This window comes from Xyrauchen texanus, chromosome 1, assembly GCF_025860055.1.
Source record: "Xyrauchen texanus isolate HMW12.3.18 chromosome 1, RBS_HiC_50CHRs, whole genome shotgun sequence".
NCBI lineage: Eukaryota > Metazoa > Chordata > Actinopteri > Cypriniformes > Catostomidae > Xyrauchen > Xyrauchen texanus.
In genome coordinates this window covers 41006535-41026933 of record NC_068276.1, presented here as the reverse complement: position 1 = coordinate 41026933, position 20399 = coordinate 41006535, and the positions used below count along the sequence as shown (strand labels likewise).

The 20399-nt window shown below is 42.9% G+C and overlaps 1 protein-coding gene across 2 annotated transcripts in view; it reads left to right on the top strand.

The window, feature by feature from the left end:
- Positions 1 to 20399, top strand: part of LOC127646516 (cadherin-11-like) — a 109751-nt gene that overhangs the window by 55458 nt on the left and 33894 nt on the right. For both annotated transcript variants that reach the window (XM_052130244.1, XM_052130254.1), the window contains exons 2-5: positions 9020 to 9482; positions 10257 to 10551; positions 11314 to 11433; positions 12095 to 12262. In XM_052130244.1, the coding sequence (XP_051986204.1) occupies positions 9234 to 9482; positions 10257 to 10551; positions 11314 to 11433; positions 12095 to 12262 (832 nt within the window). In that variant the 5' untranslated portion in view covers positions 9020 to 9233. The remainder of the gene's footprint in view (positions 1 to 9019; positions 9483 to 10256; positions 10552 to 11313; positions 11434 to 12094; positions 12263 to 20399) is intronic.

The following is a 20399-nucleotide window of genomic DNA, read 5'->3' as shown; positions in this document are numbered from 1 at the left end:
AGTCAGGACATTACTGATGTAAAAAAACAGCACCATCACTATTTGAAAAAAGGCATTTTTGATCAAATCTAGACAGGCCCCATTTCCAGCAGCCATCACTCCAACACCTTATCCTTGAGTAATCATGATAAACTGTTAATTTGGTTATAGAAATTCACTTGCCATTATATCAAACACTGATGACTATTGAAAGCTGTTTGGTTTGTTAAATGAAGTTTGACCTTGTCTTTGTGTTTGTTTTTGAGTTGCCACAGTCAAGGTCAGATCAACAACTGGGCCAATTGGGCCGGTGCCCAGTGGCCTCTGATGTCTAAGGGCCTCTGGCTGACAAGAGGAAATAATTAAAGAAGCGTTTTGAAATAGCTGAATCCCACTTGCAGAGATTCAGTCTGAGGCACGTCCACTTTCTCTTAGCCAATGGATGGCATTTTATTAACATTTTATAAATAAATAGCTTATTGGCTTTTGATTCCCAGAAATAGTATGGACCAATCAGAGGTCGGTATTTAGCACCGAACCATTTCCCACATTAGCAGTAGTTCATATTTATGTGAGGTTTGTTGGGGTACAAATGTAATAATGGAGTTTTGGTGGTCCTGTAGTGGAGCTTAAAAAAAGAAAAGTAAAGAAAGATAGAGAATAAAGAGAGGCTGTAGTGTTGGCTTCAGTGCCAAACATCTCAAATTATTAAAATAATAAAGGAAAATATTGTAAATGTTTACTCCAGTCCCATTGACTCAGGAGGTGGATACGCTATCTATCTTTCTATCTATCATATTTTATCTTTCCTTAGTAGGACAAGCTAGCTGTCTTTGCCTTGCTAAATTGTTTTTACCTAGATTGGTGTGACGGGTACATCTGGCAATGTCTGGGCGAGATCAGTGTGTGATGAGGAGGCATAGGAAGACACAGGTACAGAGGAAAACAGGATTAAGGACGATGAGCATGTACAAGATGAGAGTATGCTAGCTATCTGTGCAATTTGAACAAAAAAAGCTAGATATTGCGATTATGATATTTTTCCTTGCGTTTAAAAATGCATTGCATTGTTCAGAAACACATTTCAGGAGGGAAAAGCATCTTTGCATAAATGAAAGATAATAGCGTTATAGGGTTTTTTTTTTTTTTTCTTTCTTTAAGCTATTCCTTAATCCAGTGTTTCCCAACCATTTTTCTGCCATGGCAAACTAAAAATTTTTATTATGAATAAACAATCCCACTGCACACCACTATCCAACAAAACCATCATCGAAAGTTTTCCTTTTCAAGAACTTGTCCATGTTTTCTGTCCATCTTAGCAGCGTGTTTACTTGTAATGTTTGAAATTCAGCTATGCAAAAAACAAGTAACATAGGTACGCTGTATAATGAGGTCACAGCTGACAAGAGCGCTTATTGGGTAATGAAAATTCGAATTCTAATTTTAGATTTGTTCATGCTAATTATTTCTTGCAATACCACAGCATATACATTTTTTATTTATGGATTTATTTACAGTGCTCCAGACAATTATTTTTTTAATGTTGAATGAATGGTCAGAGAGCATTAGAAAAGATTTTACACAGAATGCTGTTTAGAATGTTGGGGCAATTTTAAATTGTTTATTCATTGACAAATTATTTTTGTTTTTCATAGAGGTTTTAAACAAATAATCAATGCTGAATCCGCGACCCAACCTGTGCTTCTCGAAGCACCGATCATGATGATCTGCTCGAGACCAGACGTGTAAATGCACGTCTCTGCACTGATCTGACGATTGAGCCTTGAGCCACGCTGACTGATCCAGGTAGAGCCTGTTTCCTTTTGCGTTTAGAATGTTTGCCTTTTAACATTACTCATCCGCAACAAAAAACGACAGAGTCGGCCAACTTTGTAGTCACACAAGTGTGACCTCTTGCAAAGTTTCATTACACTGTTTGGGAAAATATTTAGTCACAGTCTGGAGTCCTGATTTATTTTGTGGATTTTGATAATTTTCCACCGCACACCTGACAATCTTTTATGGCACACTACTATGCCGTGGCATAGATGAAGGTCTGTGCAAGATATCAGTGAGAAAACAGAACTAAAACAGAACTATCAAATTTTAGTAAATGTTTTATATAGTTTATTATTATTATATAGGCCTATTAGCCTATTTTTAAGATTAAGAAAGACTAGGAAAAAGCGCTCCTAGAATGTCAGAATGTGAGTATTGTATGTACTGAAACTGATTTGTATATTGCCTTTCATGGTGCAAGTGAACTCGAAATCAATGGAAAGACAAAGAATGTAAAGATGCAAAGAAAAGGAATCGTAGATGTCGCCTGTATATTTTTATTTGTGTTATAGTTAGTAGAAATATTTACAGAAGGACAGTTTATGTTATTAACAAACTTTCTATCTATAGGTTCAAAGTTGTAATGAGTTGATATGACTTAAGACTTTAAATAGCCCTCAGTTCTGGCATATGTAAAATAAAATAACTAATAAAGAAAATTTTAAAATGTATGTTTTTATGGTCGACAACTTATGCAATGGATTCATGCATGTGGTTGAATTTGCATGCAAGTGTGGCTCTGTATCAATTTATCACTGTTAAGCAAGAAGGACAGGCTATGACAGCATTTGTTTGATTATTGTACTTTCTCACTGGAGGTAATTAAGTTCCCTGCGTCTCCAAAGCTGATTTTTTTTTCATGACACAAGTCATGGCTTATTATAAATAGATGAAGTAGAGCGGGTGGAGGTGTCAGCCCATGGACCTCTCAGGTGTTAATCAGGCCTTGGCCACATTATGCAATATACTGGCATGTCTTAAGGTCAATATTAGGTCAGAAATGGCAAAAAAGAAACAGCTTTCCCTAGAAACTCATCAGTCAATAATTATTTTTTTTGAATGAAGGCTATACAATGCTTGACATTTTTTGAAAGATTTCATACAAAGGTGTATACTGCATTCTTCAAAGACAAATGACATCTAGCTCTAACAAGGACAGAAAGAGATGTGGAAGGCCAAATGTACAACTAAACAAGAGAATAAGTACATCAGTGTCTCTAGTTTGAGACATAGATGCCTCACAAATCCTCAGCTGACAGCTTCATTGAATTCTACCTGCTCAACACCAGTTTTATTTACAACAGTACAATTATGGCCACCGTGTTGAATGGCTGTTCCAAACTGAAGTGCTCATAAACAGCTGCTTCAAAGGGCTCTGCAAATGTTTCCATTCAACTTATGGACACTTAGCTGCCAAGCGGACCGGAACCGAAGCATACAGATGTAGTGTGAAATAAATTATTAAACTAGCTACAGCTCTAAACACACTCTGGTTAAATAAACATAAACATGTGACATCCTTTTCTCTGTGATTTGCAAAGCTTTGTATTATCATAATGAACTTTATTATAAAAAAAAAAAAAAAAACCTGGCTTTCTGTTTGAAACTGGCTATTGCTTTTGTTATTTTATTGTGAATTTGCTTAATGGGTTATTACAATAAAGGAGGATATATATATATATATATATATATATATATATATATATATATCATATATAAAGATAAAGCATAAAAGTAGACTGGACATGATTTGTTATAGTAGCACAATAGCAAGAAGCTATTTTACACAATCCAAATGCCATCATACATTATCAGTTAACGCTACACAACATCTTACACTGGTTAGCCAGCTAATGCATAACTTGCGGTAGAATGTTAGTATCAGTACGGTATCCCCCAAATCTATCACTTAGATGCTTACTGCTTACCTTTTTAGATTTAATATACTTGATGTGGACATGTGTATACATGCTGTACTGTAGATACAAATGCAAACTCAGAGACTCTATGTAAAAAAATTGTGTGTATAGCTGCTGAGGGAGCAAGCAGACTGTAACATATATCACATCTACACAGAGATGAATTATATTTATTGCTTAGTTCTATGCAGGTGTTTCTTAGACTGGTCCTAGAACAGTGAATTTGATGTGAGTAAAATGTAAAAAGATAGAGCGACGTAAAGGGAAAATTTGAGTGGAATCATTGTCACATTAGTGTTTGCTCCCAAATTACTTTTCTTTAGATACTAACTTCATGGTTGAAGGTCCAGAGAAGCAGAGTGTGCTTGCAGCTGAATTTCTGTAATTTTCTGTTTTCGTTTAGCGATAGCTGCTAAAATTCATAAACCAACAGGGTAAGTGGCTGTTAACTGAAAATACTGTGCAAAGAACAAAATAGATTTTAATCACTCAGGTCTCAGAAGATATGATACACAATTATATATTTCTTAGACTTCTGAATGCTTGCAATAGGTCATAAAATAGCTTTTGGATACAGTTTGACATTTCTTCTGAGGATTGTATGATTTTGAAATGTATCTATCATCTATACATCTGTCTGTCTGTCCGTTAGTCCATTTGGCCATCCATCCATCCAGTTATTTATTTCTTAAATTTTTACTGGTTGAGGCAATCTAACAATTCTCAGGAGAGGGTACTTTGATTTCAGGCTCTTACAATGGCAACTGAGTCCATAACTCTGTATTGTGATTAAGGTCTTGGCATTTTATAGCGTATTATTCAATATTGTTTTTAAGGGATTTGTAATATATTCCACTGAAAATATTCCACTAAACTAGTAATTACAGGCTGTGGCAGCATCATCTGTATCAACAAATAACTTACTGCATCACTGTTAAAGATGTGGTTGTATATGCAAATTATTTATCATATTTGAGTGACTCTACTGTAGACTTGGTTTGCTGTACAAAAGTTGTAGTCAGGCCTGGAATACATCAGTCTGGGGTTTAACCATTTTCTGTAATCATCTATTTTTTTCACAAATCATAAATGGTGGTGGTTTAAACAGAGTTTTTCTTCATATGTTGAATAAGAAAAGGCCCTGAAAATGAAGAGATGTCTCCAAGACATTAGATGTGTCCAGTCTCATTCTAACATAGTACAGATGGAGCTTTTTTGAGAGATATGCAGTCTATATCAAAGTGTTTCTTTCTATAGAGTGCAATATATGTCAGTTACATAATCTTAGCCTCAAACAAGGAGATGCTTTGTGTGCCTTTCTGGTTTAATTTATAGCATTTTTCTTTGATATTGCATTGATGAAAAATGTCCTTCACCAATGAGTTCCTTGTATCTCTACACCAGCCATGTTGATTAAAGAAATATTCCGGTTTCAAGCTCAATCAACAGCATTTGTGGCATAATGTTGATTACCAATAAATAAATAAATACAAGTTAGACTTGTCCCTCCTTATTATGTTCATGCCACTCCGTGCTCTTATGTCGACATCACTAGCTCATGTCTGAGACCTCTCGCGCTCTTGTGAGCACACTACACAACCGTAAGGGGTCCGGACATCCACAGTGCGGCGGCGTGGGTATTCTCGTTCCCAAAGCGATAACTCAGTGCAATATCATAAGTGTAGCTTTTTAAAAGGGAACGTCTCGGGTTACTTGACTGTAACCCTTGTTTCCTGATAAAAGCGAAACGAGATGCTGCGCTTCATTGCCGCACTGGGATGCCCCAGGACTACTCTTCATACAAAATACCTGACGATGCACCTGTGACGCATCTATTTATAGCCCTGCTACAGGTGTATCCAATGATGTCACCGGCAGAGGCTATGAATTCCGGTCAATGTTCATTGATGTGTCGCACACATATTCACAGCTGGACACACCTAAAGTTGTTCCCAAAGCGCTAACTCAGCGCAGCATTTCGTTCCACTTTTATCAGGGAACAAGGGTTACAGTCAAGTAACCAGAGACAATTTATGTGGAATGGGGCAAAATTTTGGTGGGTTTAAAGACATACATTTCAGGAAAAAACAGGAACTTCCTTTGTTTTGGCAAAATTTCTATATGAAAGTATAGATCGATCGTGACCGATCGATCGTGACCAGCCAATCGTGATGTTGGATTTGTGACATGACTGTCTTGATAGTTAGCATCTTGAACTTAAACGCCCTGACTGAGTGATTCAAGCCTCAAAGATCTAAGATCGGACACAACCCCCCACCCTTCTTGGGAACCAGGAAGTATTTGCTGTAAAAACCTGACTCTTTCTCTGGAAGGGGAACATGTTCTATGGCCCCTTTGACTAAGAGATTTTGCAGTTCTTTCACCAGTAGACATGTCTGCTCTGGTTTCACGGTAGTGGAAACCACGCCGTTGAAACATGGAGGGCGGCGAGCAAATGTAATTCTGTAGCCATTTTCTACTGTTCTTAGGACCCACATAGAAATACCTGGCAGAAGTTTCCATGCTGCCAGGTTTTCTGATATGGTATTAATTTTGACACTTCCTGTTGAGGGTATGTCGAATAAGGCAGGAAGCAACGGTACACCCAATATTTCGCTGGAAGCCTCTAACTCCCGAAACACCAGAGGCGGCGGGAATGGAGAGGTTTTGTGGGGGTACTGGGAGGGTCGAAGAGGATAATACACACACCTCGTCCCGAGGGGGGCCACCCCCACAAGACTGGGGGCAAGACCTTCAGGGTTTTCTCTTTTTAGAAATTACTCCCCTGAGGTCTTGCTTTGGGGGCTGCTGAGGGCGATGAGCCTGTCCCAAGTCTTTACGAGGGGGAGCACGACTTGCCACTCTTTGTTTCTGAGCCTCCCTTCTAGCGGGTCTGGGTGGCTGATGGCCACTCCCCCCGAGTGCTGCGAGGAAGAAACTGCCTGAATGCTTCCTCGTGATTTTTCGCCTCCTGGAACCCGGTGATTACTATATTCATAGCGTCCCCAAATAAGCCAGAAACTGGGGCATCAAGAAGGAAAACTGTGTCCTTATCTCTGATGCCCGATAGGTTGAGCCATAAGTGTCTCTCCGTGCTGAATAAAGCAGACATAGACCGGCCAATGGCACGGGCCATCTGCTTGGTCGCACAGAGAGATAGATCCTTGGCTCAAAGAAGCTCGGAGATAGCCTCCTCATCGAGCGTGGTACCCGCACTCAGGTCCTTCAGCAGATCAGCCTGGTATGCCTGTAACACTGCCATAGTGTGCAGGGCAGCACCAGCCTGACCTGCTGCCTGATAAGCCTTCCCTACTAGCGTGGAAGTAGTCCTGCACGGCTTTGTGGGGAGACAGGGTCTTTTTAACGATGATGCCAAACCCGGCGAGAGATAACCCGCAAGTTTCTCTTCAACTTGCATCACCGAATACCCCTTTGTCTCAGCACCCACGATAGTCGAATATATAGACGTTGAGGGCACGTAGACACGGGAAGTATAAGGTTTCTTCCATGAACGAGAGAGCTCGTCATGGAGGTCATCAAATAAGGAAAGGGACTGATGAGGTGTTCCTTCCCCTGACCACCAGACAGAACTTGGAGCATTTGAGGGTCTCTTGTTCGGGTGGCCAGTCTAATTGAAGCCTGGAAACTGATATGTGTCCCTCTCAGCCATAGAGCTTAGACAAGGGAACACACACCACTTGCTCTGTCTTTCAGTCATTTTCTCCTTTTTTTTTCTTCTTTTTTTTTTTTTGAGAAAGAAGAGAAAGGCATCTGCGCACTGCCTAAAAAATCTAACTCCTTACAGAGGAAAGAAGAAAAGTTTCTGACAGGCTCATGAAGCACACATAGACAGAGTGATCTGAAGACAAACGATCTGACGATGCACCGGTGAAGCATCTATTTATAGCCCTGCTACAGGTGCATCCGATGATGTCACCGGCAGAGGCTATAATAATCATTTATATAATTTTCATTGACGTGTTGCACACATATTCACAGCTGGTCACACCTAAAGTTGTTCCACTCAGCGCAGCATCATAAGTGTAGCTTTATGAAAGGGAACTTCTATTGAAAGTGCCTCATTGTAACATTGTTTTTTGCTTTTATTTTTTAAGAAAATGAGGAATGAAATTATTATTTGTGGTAATCAACATTATGCCACAAATAATGTTGATTGAGCTTAAATTGTACGTAACCAGGAATATTCCTTTAAGCAAAGTAACTGATCTAGATTCCACAGGAAACACCCTTGAGAAGAAGGCTTTAGAGGTTGTAAAACCACTCCAACTAAAGGAGCATGTTGACATTTTGGTGGCCAGTCAATAATGGAATGTCTTTTTTCACCAGCGCCACTGCCAATTTACAGCCAAGACTGAGAACAGCATGAAGCAATATAATTTAATCATTATATGTCCTGACAGAGTTAGGGCACCTAGTTCTCCTCTGGATGAACTTTATTTGACAAATATTTACGAGCTTAGATTTGCAGACTGGGGATTGGTTAGGTTTTGAGTCTCTCTCTCTTATCCACCCCTCAACTGCCTTTCCCACTTTTAAAAACCCCTGCTTCCTACGTCTATGAAGTGAGGATTTGAATGTTGCAGTGTATGCGTAAGAGTGTGTGTGTGGGTGCGACAGGCCACCGTGGTGGTTGTTGTCAAAGCTGAAGGTTGTAAGTGGCTCAGTGGATGAGAAAATACCCATGGGCCTAACTCCCATACCACTTCCACCTACACCCAGACAGAGAGCGATGAACAACCATTATAGAATTTCACCCAACACCTCAAGTGGTTAATTATGGGATGTGTTACATGACAAGTGATTACACAGGATAGAGATTTGGAAAGGGATGCCATTGACAGAGACGAACTCTGGAAAAGGTGATTGACCACACACTTAATACGTACTGTATATGTTTTTTATTTATTCTGAAGCTGTTTTCCTTGGGAATGAGACAAAGTTCTTGTACATTACTTTCTGAAATAAACAGCCGTGATCCCTGTTGAGCCTTGTGGTTTATATTCTGCATCATGGAGAATAACTTGCTGTAACAAGTATTGCTTGCTTGTAGACCACTGACTGCGTAATGCCTAATTGAATAATAGCGTATGGGCTTATAACCTCATATGCTTAATTAGTTCAGGGTACACAGTTACACAATTAATTAATACATTTCAACAGTCAAATTAACTTTGAATCCAGTGTGGTCTGAAACCCATGTTTTAAATGCATACTCTGTGCTCACTTATGTGACCAATGACATGTCTATTCACATTTTTCAGACTAAGGTCCATATAGAGAGGGAGAAAGAGAGGCAAAGTACAACTTTGTGATGGATATCTGCGTGGGAAGTCAAATCTGGTGAGGTCTGCAACCCTTGTCCACTTGACTTCAACCCCTCAACCCCTTTAGAGACTATACCAGATTATCTCTGGACCTTAATACTCAGAGGGCTGTGAACAGGAAGGCCCAGAGGAAGTGGAGAGTGTGTGCAGGATGAGGGAGGGACTGAGACTGCAGGTGTTCTTCTTGTGTTTGGGTGCTGCACTATGGACAACAGCAGCAGCAACATACCATGTCTCAGTTTCACATGAGCACGGCCATCGCCATCATCTCTCTTTACACAGACAGAGAGAGAGGGGCAAAGAGGGCCAGGTGCTTCACCGCTCCAAACGTGGTTGGGTCTGGAACCAGTTCTTTGTCATTGAGGAGTACACAGGCCCAGATCCCGTCTTAGTAGGTCGGGTAAGCAACTTTCACACTCATTTATTGTTGTCCTTATACTCGTTCTCTCCTTCGCTCCCCCTCTTTTCTCTTAAGGTTACGCTGTGAATGAAAGTCAGTGGGGTTTTCATTATAGACAGAGTCCTTGCAATATCCTCCATTTGTTCTACAAAAGCAATCAGTGGCCTACTTGATTAAAGGTTATAAATTGGATTTCCTTTTTAATAATTGTGCAGTCCCCTTTGGTTCTTGCATAAGGGAAATGGATGATATATGGGCCTACCTGATAGTTACATGGCCAACCTACAGCACATTGGAATTTTAATTCCTACCTGAACTGAACTGAAGGTTTAAACGTATTGAGTAGGGATCTTCTGTGTCAGGAGTTTAATTTCATTTTAACCAGTGTAATCAACATCCCTTAATTCAAAACAGTTTTAAAAAGTATGTGTGCAGCATAAACAATAAAGCATCAATAAAATGAGGTCTGCTCTCATTTTATGTGAAAAGTTGATGTTTGCTTGAGAGTAATGAACATTTGGACTCAGTAGAAGCATTTTCCCCTGCTGAACACACAGCTGATGCAGCAGGCTATCATGTATATTAGTGTAAGTTATGAGTGTGTTAATGTGATACTCTAGTGAAGATGGTATCATGGGTCACTGAAGATCAGCTAAAAGCATTCTACCTCAGAGTCAGTGTTCCTTTCAGGTTACCACATAGTCTATATGGGTGTACTCATTGTTATTGGAAAACTTTAACTAACATATTTTCTCTCACTGTCTTTCCTTCCAGCTTCATTCGGACGTCGATTCAGGAAATGGAAATATTAAATACATTCTCTCAGGCGAGGGAGCAGGCACTATTTTTGTCATTGATGACAAAACTGGCAACATTCATGCCACAAAGACTTTGGATAGAGAAGAACAGGCCCAGTACACCCTTAATGCCCAGGCTGTGGCCAGAGATACCAACAAACCTCTGGAGCCTCCTTCAGAGTTCATTGTCAAGGTGCAGGACATCAACGACAATCCTCCAGAGTTCCTTCACGGGCCTTACTATGCACGTGTGGCTGAGATGTCCAACGTTGGTGAGTCTGGACCTCTGGAAAAGCATTTTTGTCAAGTTCATTCTCTTTCTCTATGAAACTATGCCTGACAACTTGTTCCTCATGCATTATTAAAAACAGCTGAAACCTGACTCTCAGAAAGTGAGTCGGTACTCTTGTTTCAACTGTTTTTTTGCAGTCAGACTGCTGACTTATCTAGGTGTATGTGTGTTTGTGCACCTACATTTGTTTGTGTGTATCTGAATGTGTTTACTGCTTTTTTCACTATGTAATACATCATCATTAATGCTCTCCTGTCATGAGGTAACAATCTTTTACCCCGATACCCCCATTCACAGCTCTGCTGGGATCCTGGAAAGGTCAGTTTTGGCCATGTCAGTTCCAAATAGTGTTAGACAAGTTGGTAAACATAGTGGGTAAATTGATTTATGTGGGTAAAAAGAATCAGATTTCAGGAAAATTTGCTTAGTTGAAGTTAAAACTCACATGCAGCCTGAGGCAAAGATGGGCTTGAGATTGAGAATGGCACCTGAGATGTTCATCAGATCATCTCTTCTTGGTTTTAAACTCTGCCCATTCTGAAATACTCTTAAGGGCATTCAAACTCTAGTTCATAACATGAGAAATTGCTATGTTGCAAAATCTCTATTATTCTGTGCTGTGAATGTCGGTGGGTGGTGTATCTCTGACTGGGAAATCTTTCACACTTTGGGGCAAGTATCCAAAAGTGTTGGATCCCTATTTTTTTTGCTTTTGAGTCAACATTATTGCCTTCTTCTTCAGGTACATCAGTTATAAAGGTCACTGCCACAGATGCAGATGACCCCACATACGGCAACAGTGCCAGGCTTGTGTACAGCATCCTACAGGGCCAGCCTTATTTTTCTGTGGAACCACAAACAGGTACAGTCCCCAGTAATGGTGTTTTACTGGTTCAATGTTTTGTATGTGTAGCTAACCATGCCTTCAAATATGCATCACGAGCAAATTCATGTTTGGCTTCAATTCAATTACCATGGTGTGATGATTGGGAATGAGGAGGGTAGTCTTTCACGCTTCATGAGTGCACCTTGCATTCTCAGAGCTAAATTAACCTGTGGTCAGATTAGTCCTACAATGTCCCAGTGGCAGTCAAAAGGGATAGAGCAGATGCTGCTAATAAACTAAAGCTGGATATTTTGCCTGATCCTGTGCAGTGCTGGTATTTCCAATTCACCCCAGGCTTATCTGTAAGGTACTAACAAAGCCAACATACAACTGTCCCACATGAATTACTTTTTCAATATGGGGGAATACATTAAGTGCTTAATGAACCTCAGCAAATAATGAGATCAACAAATTCTTATCAGAGCTGGATGTCAACTAGCAGAGTAAAGTGTCAATTGAAATCAGGAATTTTAGTCATTTGAAAATCACATCTGTTTGGAAGCTGTGCATTTGGACTGGACAGTCACCTGTCACACAGACTTGATTTACAGCAATGTCCTAAATCGTAAGATCATAGCAGGCCCTGGATGATTGTTTATTATCTGAGCATGTCATTTATTTGTGTGTGTTTCTGCAGGAGTAATCCGAACAGCTCTTCCCAACATGGACAGAGAGGCCAGGCAGGAATATGATGTTGTCATCCAAGCCAAGGACATGGGTGGACACATGGGTGGGTTGTCAGGTACCACTCAGGTTAAAATCACCCTGACCGATGTCAATGACAACCCTCCTAAATTTGCTCAGGGTGAGATAATTTCTTCTTTATATTATACATGTGATCTCTTTTCCCTCACTTTTACCCTCTCTTTTACCCTCTCTATCCATCCATCCATCTTTTTCCATCCCCCCTCCATCCCTATCAAGTTTTATTACAGTCACTTTGGCCATGCCATGCTCTTTGGCTGGCTACACTTTGACCTCTGCTGTGAATGCACCAAGGGAGAAGAGTTTGCTGTTAGCCAGTGTACAGCTCATTTTTCTTGACACTTCAGTTCTCAAACCACATATTAACATTGACAAGCCCTTCAGGTCCAAGTCAGAATATGCTAATACGAACTACAGATGTTAACATGAAAATATCACCACTTAATTACTCAAATGTTCATTAAACGTTCAGCACAATCATGATGACATCAAGTCTTTTGAGAGTGAAAGGCTGGATAAAATATTTACAGTTTTTGTGTATACTGAAGAGAGCAGGAATAGGCAGCATTAGCTAGCATTCGCATGTTGCCAATGTGATATTATTCTGCGCACTAAGCGCATAGATTTGTTTTTTGTTGCAGTAATCGGCCATATAAATCTCCTCCGAGCTTTTGCTTTTTTGTGCGCTTTGATCCTCAGGGTTGGCAGCAAAGGGACTTGAAGCTTTTCACTGACTTAAGCAGAATGCAGCATGGTCCCAGAGCTGCAGTTTCTACCCAAGCCCTGTTTTTTGTGGCGCTATAGACCGTTACTCACGGACCAAAATAAACTGTACATTAGAAGGTTATTGCCCACAATGAATAGCTTAGGCTGGCAGATCCTTAAATCTACTGCACCAGTAGATTTGATCCTACTGCATGATGGAAAAGTTCAGGGAGAAGCTTTTATAATGTGGACAGCAGTCTGGCTCAGAATACGGATGAGAATGTGAGCTTCTGATATGTAATGTGGTTCCATTTTCTTAGGACATGCAGCTTGAACAGTCAGTTGTCTCTTTTAGGCTCAATTTTGAGTTTTTTGTCCTATAAGAAACAGACTTTGAAACCACAGCCTGAGTGTGCTTTCAGATTTATATTAGTTCACAAAAAAGTCCAGATGTGAATGCTGCTTTTTATTACTATTGAGGAGCTGATTGAAAAAGCAGACCCATTTACATGCACTGGCCTTTCTTCATGATGACCTCCTTACCATGTGGGAGTTATTTTTGTCAATGCAGCTGAAGCTTTTGGCTCTTAGCAGACAGGGAGTGGAGTCATATGGTCCTTCAGATGGCCCCAGCCTCAGGCAGGTGTCTGTTATAATCTTCACGCCCCCAACCACATTCACACACACATAGACTCTCACTTTAGCTCAAAACAATACATTTTGCACATACAGTCACTAAGGTTCCCACTAGCTAAGAGCTCACAGGTGCCAGGCAGCTGAAGGTAGCACTTGTGTGGCAAACAGCCTCTATACACCTGGGTGGGCAGTGTGATCATGATTTTTCTTGCCTGTGACTCAAGTCAAGTCATTTGTGTTTGTATACCGCCTTTCACTACACACATTATTGCAATGCAGCTTTACAGAAGATCAAGCATTAACAGAAGATAAAACTGTAATATTTATAACGTCTTAAGAGTCATAATTGTGTAGTTTGATCAAAAACGATTTGTAATTGTGTTTAAAAATAAGTAATTAAATAATAATTGTATTTATAACCCCAGTGAGCAAGCCCAATGTGACTGTGGCAAGGAACACAAACTCCATAAGATGTTGGTTAATGGATAAAAATAATCGTTGGAGAAACCAGACTCATTGTGAAGGCCAGTTCCGCTCTGACTAACATCATAAATATAATGCCAATATTACTTATGTATAGTGCAAGTCATGGTTTAAAATTATTAAACTAAGTAAGTGTTAAAGGTCAATTTTTAAACAAAGATTTTGTATGAATTGTAAGATTAATGACTAAAGTCTTTGAAGTGCATCCTGTATTAACTGCAGAAGTTCACATATATGCAATTGTCCTTGTTAGTTGGCTGATGAAGGGTTTTGTTGGCAATTAATTGATAGTCTATGCATTCAATTTCAAGAGTGTAGTCCATCATTAGATGGATGTGATGCAGACAGGTGTATCGCAGTTCAACCAGGTCATTTTGGTGAGGTCTATCCTAAGTCCAAGGTTTAGACAATGGCATATGAAGTATCCCATTGTGGTTGGAGTTGGCATTAGTTCATCCTCTGAAGTCCATCGTAATAGACTGAAGTGATGTTAGGCTGGCCTCAGCTGCTATTATTCATCATTACAGAGCGACACGTAGCAGTGGAGTGCGACACGAAGCAGGAATAGAGCTTGATCCAACCGGTTCTGGTGACCTCAGGATAGGAGTCCTTAGGTTGGGTCAGGGAAAGAAATAAAATAATATTAGCCTAGATGCCATTAAATTTATTACAGAGTTATAGATCATGATCACTGTTTCTGGTTCCGGCAAACCTATCTAAAGTAGCCTAAATGTGAGTTTATGGATAAATCAGGTGTATGCCTGTCTAAATAGATTAGTCTTTAGTCTAGACTTAAACTGAGTGAGTGTGTCTGCTTTCCGAACTGTGCTAGGGAGACTATAGATTAGGAGCCAAATATGAAAAGGATCTACCTCCTTTTGTGTATTTTGTTATTCTAGGAACTATTAACAGGCCAGAATTTTGTGATCGTAATAAATGTGATGGAATATAGCATGCTATAAGGTCACTTAAGGACTGCAGAACTAGACCATTCAAAGCTTTGTACGTAGTTAACAGAATTTTAAAATTAATATGAAATTTAACAGGAAGGCAATGTAACGATGATAAAATAAGGCTAATATGATCATATTTCTTGGTTCTCATCAGCACTCTGAAAATCTTGCGTGATGTACTCTCCACGAGTCACGTCCACCATTTTGTGCGCTATGATTTCCCAGGCCGCCGTGAGCACGAGGCTGGACTGGAAACCTCCGCCACCCCCCCCACCCCCCACGGCTACTCGATCGGTTCCTTGGGTCAGGGCACTGCTCATAGCCACGCCCCCGGTTCCGTTCTTCCCGGAAGTGCATGGCGAGCTGACGCAGTCGTGGAGGGCACCTTTTACTGCCTGGAATCGACCCCTACGCTCGTCCGCTCTAACTACCCTGGATGGCGGGGTGGCCCACGGGTACATGGAGGTCCCCCAGGTGGACAGAGCGGTTGGATCCACTTGTGTCCGAGAATGCCGCCACCTGCCGGGACTGCCTGGTACTCCCCTCCAGAGCCCGTAGAATGACGTCATCACTTACCTCAAAAGTCTACAGCGCCACCGGACAGGCCGCCTCCACCCTGCATGCCATGGCTCTCCTGAAAGTTCACCAAGCCAAGGCACTCAAAGATCTGCACCTGGGTAGTTCCGACCCCGACGTGCTGCGTGAACTGCGCTATGCCACCGACCTCGCTCTCAGAGGTTGGCCGTCAAACCAGCGTGCCCAGCCTGCTCGGTGAGGGCATCCCCCCTGCGGCTAATCAACAGGTAGCTCCGCCTCAACTGATGTCGTCATCCAATTCCGGGGGCTCAAGGGAGAATACCGGCTGGCCGTGAGGCGAGCCGCACTCATCCCGAGCTCAGACGGAAGCAAGCAAGCATGCCAGGGGGCGGGTGGTTCATGGGGATTTACACAGCGTCGAACACCTTGCATGCGGCGTACGTCCTGCTGTCTCCAGGACCCCTCCCAGGACCAGGAATGCTCCGAAGCACTCCTGAGACGGGCAACCGAGGCAGTCAGACGTTCGCTCCGGAGCTGTTACCAAGACCACTCCGTACCCCAGTGGATGGCCGGGAGGAGAATCCTTGTTTCATTTGCCACACCGTCTTCGGGCTGCGGCACCCACATTCTCAATAAAGAGCGATTACCTCACTCCCTGGCTTATCCAGCCGGTGTGCACCGTTCTCACGGCACCGCAGCCCCAAAACTCTAAAGTCCTGGCTCCCCGGATGCAGTTCTCTCACCTCTAGCCCCACGATTGCTCAGCCCCGGCAGGCCGGCGCTGACGAGTTCCGAAGACGCCTCTCTAGTACCGCTTCCTCTGTCTCTAACACGCCCCCTGCCGGGTGCGTGGAGCAAGGTAAGTGCTTTGAGTCTTTTCTCAGCACCCATGACACTTTTCTGCCACGAAGAACAGAAATCCCCCCCCTGCCGCGAAGCCCTGCCCAGTAAAAAGCGATCGTCCCGTTAGTACCCCTTGTGTGGAGTTTGGATGCGTGGCTTTCACTTCCCAATCCGTCGCGCTGGCTGGCCAGGACCATCCGACTCGCATATGTGATTCAGTTTGCCTGGCACCCGCCTCGTTTCAGCGCTGTAGACCTGAAGGGTAGAACCCTTCTTAAGGTTCGCATTCGACGGCCAGGCGTATCATTAAAAGGTCCTCCCCTTCGGCCTGTCCCTGTCCACTCGCGTCTTCACGAAGATCGCATAGGCAGCTCTTGCCCCGCTAAGGGAAGTGGGCATACTCATTTATCATTTACATTTATGCATTTGGCAGACGCTTTTATCCAAAGCGACTGGATACTCAACAACCTCGATGATTGGCTCATCCTGGCTCACTCTCGAGAGTTTACATTTACATTTATGCATTTATGCATTTGGCAGACACTTTTATCCAAAGCGACTTACAGAGCCCTTATTACAGCCCTGGAGCAACCTGGAGTTAAGTGCCTTACTCAAGGACACAATGGTGGTGGCTGTGGGGCTCGAACCAGCATTCTTCTGATTACCAGATTACCAGTTATGGTGCTTAGACCACTACACCACCACCACTCCAGAGTTACTGTGTGTTCAGCCGTCTAGGGCTTCAGGTCAACTGGAAAAAAAGCAAGCTCGTCCCGGTTCAGAGCATCTCTTATCTCGGCATGAAGTTAGACTCATTCTCAATGACAGCGCGTCTCACCAATGAGCACGCTCAGTCAGTGCTCAGGTGCCTCGCTCTCTTTGAGCCCGGCACAGTGGTTCTTCTAAAACAATTCCAGAGGCTCCTGGGGGGCATATGGCCTCCTCACCCGCGGCCGCACTGCTCAGGTTGATGCATATGAGACCGTTTCAGCACTGGCTACAGACTCGAGTCCTGAGATGGGCATGGCACCACAACACATACCGTGTGACAATCACCCCTTCTTGCCGTCAGACTTTCAACCCTTGGACAGACCTCTGCTTTCTGCAGACCAAAGTCCCCTTGCAGCAAGTGTCCAGATTTGTCGTGGTAACCACAGAGGCATGGTTGGGACACCGTGTGCAACAGGCACGCTGCCGCTGCCCTCTGGACAGGTCCCCAGCAATGTGTGGGCACATCAACTGCCTAGAGTTGTTGGCTGTATCTCTTGACCTACGGAGGTTTCTCCCACTAATCCGGGGCAAGCACGTCTTGATCCGTTCAGACAGCACCACGATGGTAGCATATATTAATTGGCAAGGCGGCATGAGCTCTCGCCATATGTTACAACTCGCCTGCCATCTCCTCCTTTGGAGTCAGCCGCAACTCAGGTCGCTGCGCACCACTCGCATCCCTGGCAACCGCAACACGATGGCGAACACCCTGTGGCGGCAGGTTTCACCCAGCGGAGAGTGGAGGCTCCACCCCCAGGTGGTCCAGCCGATATGGAACCAATTCGGCAAGGCACAGATAGATCTCTTTGCCTCCCAAGACAACTCCCAATGCCCGCTCTGGTATTCCCTGACTCCCTTAAGGTGTATGTAGCTGCTATCGCAGCCCACCACAACACAGTAGATTGCAAGTCCCTAGGTATGCACAACTTGATTATCAGGTTCCTGAAAGGCTCCCGGAGACTTAACCCTCCCCGGCCTAGCCTGTTCCCCTCTTGGGATCTCTCTGTGGTGCTCTCGGGCCTTCAGAGACCCCCCTTCGAGCTGCTTGATTCAGTTGATCTCAAGGCCCTCTCCCTGAAGATGGCCCTCCTGATTGCGTTCCATCAAGAGCGACACCTGCCTGGAGTTCGGTCCGGCACATTCTCACGTTATCCTGAGGCCGCAACCGGGCTACGTGCCCAAGGTTCATACGACCCCCTTCAGGGACCAGGTCGTGAGCCTGCAAGCAAGCTGCCCCGAGAGGAGGCAGACCCAGCCTTCTCATTGCTGTGTCCGGTACGTGCTTTGCATACGCAGAGTTCAAGATGTTCTGAGTAGCTCTTTATCTGCTTTGGCAGATGGCGGAAAGGGAAAGACGCCATCTCCAAACAGATATTAGCTCACTGGGTCATTGATGCTATTTCCTTAGCTTATCACACCCTTGCGGGTTCGAGCACACCCTACGAGAAGTGTGGCATCCTCATGGGCACTGGCCCATGGCACCTCCTTAGCAGACATCTGCAGAGCACTGGGCTGGGCCTACCACCGTGCCATTTCCCACGTACGGCTTCACAACCCTTGTGGCGTATTTGCCACACGTTACCTCCCCCTAGACTGGGCAGGATGTGGCCTCCGCGGGGTCTTTTCCCCCTGAAAGAATAGGACCGGGAAAGACCGCCTTCCCCGACATGTTTCATAGCTTTAAGATAGCCCCAGCCGATTCACGTCCTATGTGAGAGACTAGTCATGTAGCGCCTGTTCCCCACCTCAGGGGTGCGGTGATCCTAAGGTCTGTATGTGACATCTCTTTGGGGGCGTTGGGGAGGGCTATGTGCAGCTGACACAGTTGCCTCTAGCACGCAGTAGCCTGCTTGCACCTGTCTCGACAGTTCACGTAACACGTTCAGTGCATGGCATTTTTAGATGGGACCCCTTGTGTCACTTAATTCAACACAACGTCGAGTGAGAGACAGAAGGGGAATGTCATGGTTACTGTTGTAACCTTCGTTCCCCGAGGGAAGGAACGAGACGTTGTGTCCCTCCTGCCACAGCACTAGACGTACCACTGTAAATGGCCGTACCATATTTTCAGCTCCTCATAGCAAAATCCTGACTGGCGCTTGCTGCCCCGCTCCCCTTTATACCCGTATGCCCGGGGCGGGTCATGCAAATTCTGTCTTCCAACTTAACATTGGCCTTTTCTCAGGTTCAGAGGTACATTTGGCATCCCAGGAAGACCCCTTGTGTCACTTCATTCTACACAACGTCTCGTTCCTCTCCTCGGGGAACGGAGGTTACAACAGTAACCATGACGTTTATTCTAATCAATGTTCCATTGATTTTAATCATTAATGATTGTATTTTATAATAATTAATACCATATTGATGTTGATAATTGATGGTTATCTTTGGTGATTGTTGATTTAAAGGATTAAAAAGCTAACATTGATTCGAATCAATGTTCTATTGATTTTAATAATTGATAATTATCTTTGATAATTATTAATTACTGCTAATAACCAAACCCGCTCCTAAACGTAGAGCACTACAATTTCTTAGGTGGAAGAATTCTGTTCTACAAATATTGGTAGTTTGATTTTCAAAGGACAGATTGGTATGAAATATAAAAGGTATTCACTGTTGAAGATAATGTATCAGTACACCCATTGAGAGTCAAATTATATTTTAGTGGCTTATTTTTAGAGGTTTATGGTCCAATAATTAGTACCTCTATTTTGTCGGAATTGAGTAGAAGGACATTTCTGGCCATCGAGTCTTGTATTTAATTGACACACTCTGCTAATTTGGAGAATTGTGAAATCTCATCAGGTTTGAAGAAATATGAAGTTGGGTATTGATGATCTCCCAGGGGAAGCATATAGAAGGAGAAAAGCAGAGGCCCTAAAACTGATACCTGTGGCACTCCATACTTTACTTTTGTTTGGTTTGACAATTCCTCATTTACATAAACGAAGTGGTAGCTGTCTGTTAAATATGACCTAAACCATGCTAATACAACTCCACAAATGCCAACATAATTCTCTTGCCTATTTAGGATCACATGTATAATATAAAAATAGAAAGCGGATATATGTGGAAAATACACGCAGTTGTCTCGCGATAAGTGAATAATGGGGGGGGGGGTGCTCAGAAAAAAGGAAGATGTTAAGGATTAAAGGCTGAAAACAGATATATAAGCAATGCTAAAAAAGCTAGCTGGCTAAAAACACAGACTCGAGCTAGGCGCAAGCAGCAACAGGTAAAATAAACAGCCGAAACAGTAGAAAAGGGGAAAAACCCAAAACACGTACACACTGACAAAGGATAAAA